We start from the raw sequence: 315 nt of genomic DNA, 5'->3' as shown, positions 1-315 counted from the left end.
CCAAGAGGCGCCCCGTGTTGCCAAGATGTCCAAGGTCGCCAAGTACCGCCGGCAGGTGAGCGAGGACCCCGACATCGACAGCCTGCTGTCCACGCTGTCCCCCGAGGAGATGGAGGAGCTGGAGAAGGAGCTGGACGTGGTGGACCCCGACGGCAGCGTGCCCGTGGGGCTGCGGCAGCGGAACCAGACGGAGAAGCCGGCCACCGGCAGCTACGACCGCGAGGCCATGCTCACCTTCTGCGAGAAGGAGACCAAGAAGCTCATCCAGCGGGAGCTGTCCCAGGACGTGGACGTGAGTGAGGGGGGCCGGGGGCG

The 315-nt window shown here is 68.3% G+C and overlaps 1 protein-coding gene across 1 annotated transcript in view; it reads left to right on the top strand.

Moving 5' to 3' along the window:
• LMOD1 (leiomodin 1 (smooth muscle)) overlaps nucleotides 1–315 on the top strand; it is a 16135-nt gene that overhangs the window by 657 nt on the left and 15163 nt on the right. Inside the window, exon 2 of the mRNA XM_014533395.1 lies at nucleotides 1–292. Coding sequence (XP_014388881.1) covers nucleotides 26–292 — 267 coding nt within the window. The 5' untranslated portion in view covers nucleotides 1–25. The remainder of the gene's footprint in view (nucleotides 293–315) is intronic.

Source organism: Myotis brandtii, unplaced genomic scaffold, assembly GCF_000412655.1.
Source record: "Myotis brandtii unplaced genomic scaffold, ASM41265v1 scaffold975, whole genome shotgun sequence".
Taxonomy (NCBI): Eukaryota; Metazoa; Chordata; class Mammalia; order Chiroptera; family Vespertilionidae; genus Myotis; species Myotis brandtii.
Note: the sequence above shows the minus strand (reverse complement) of the source record. Positions and strands in the feature narration are given on the sequence as shown.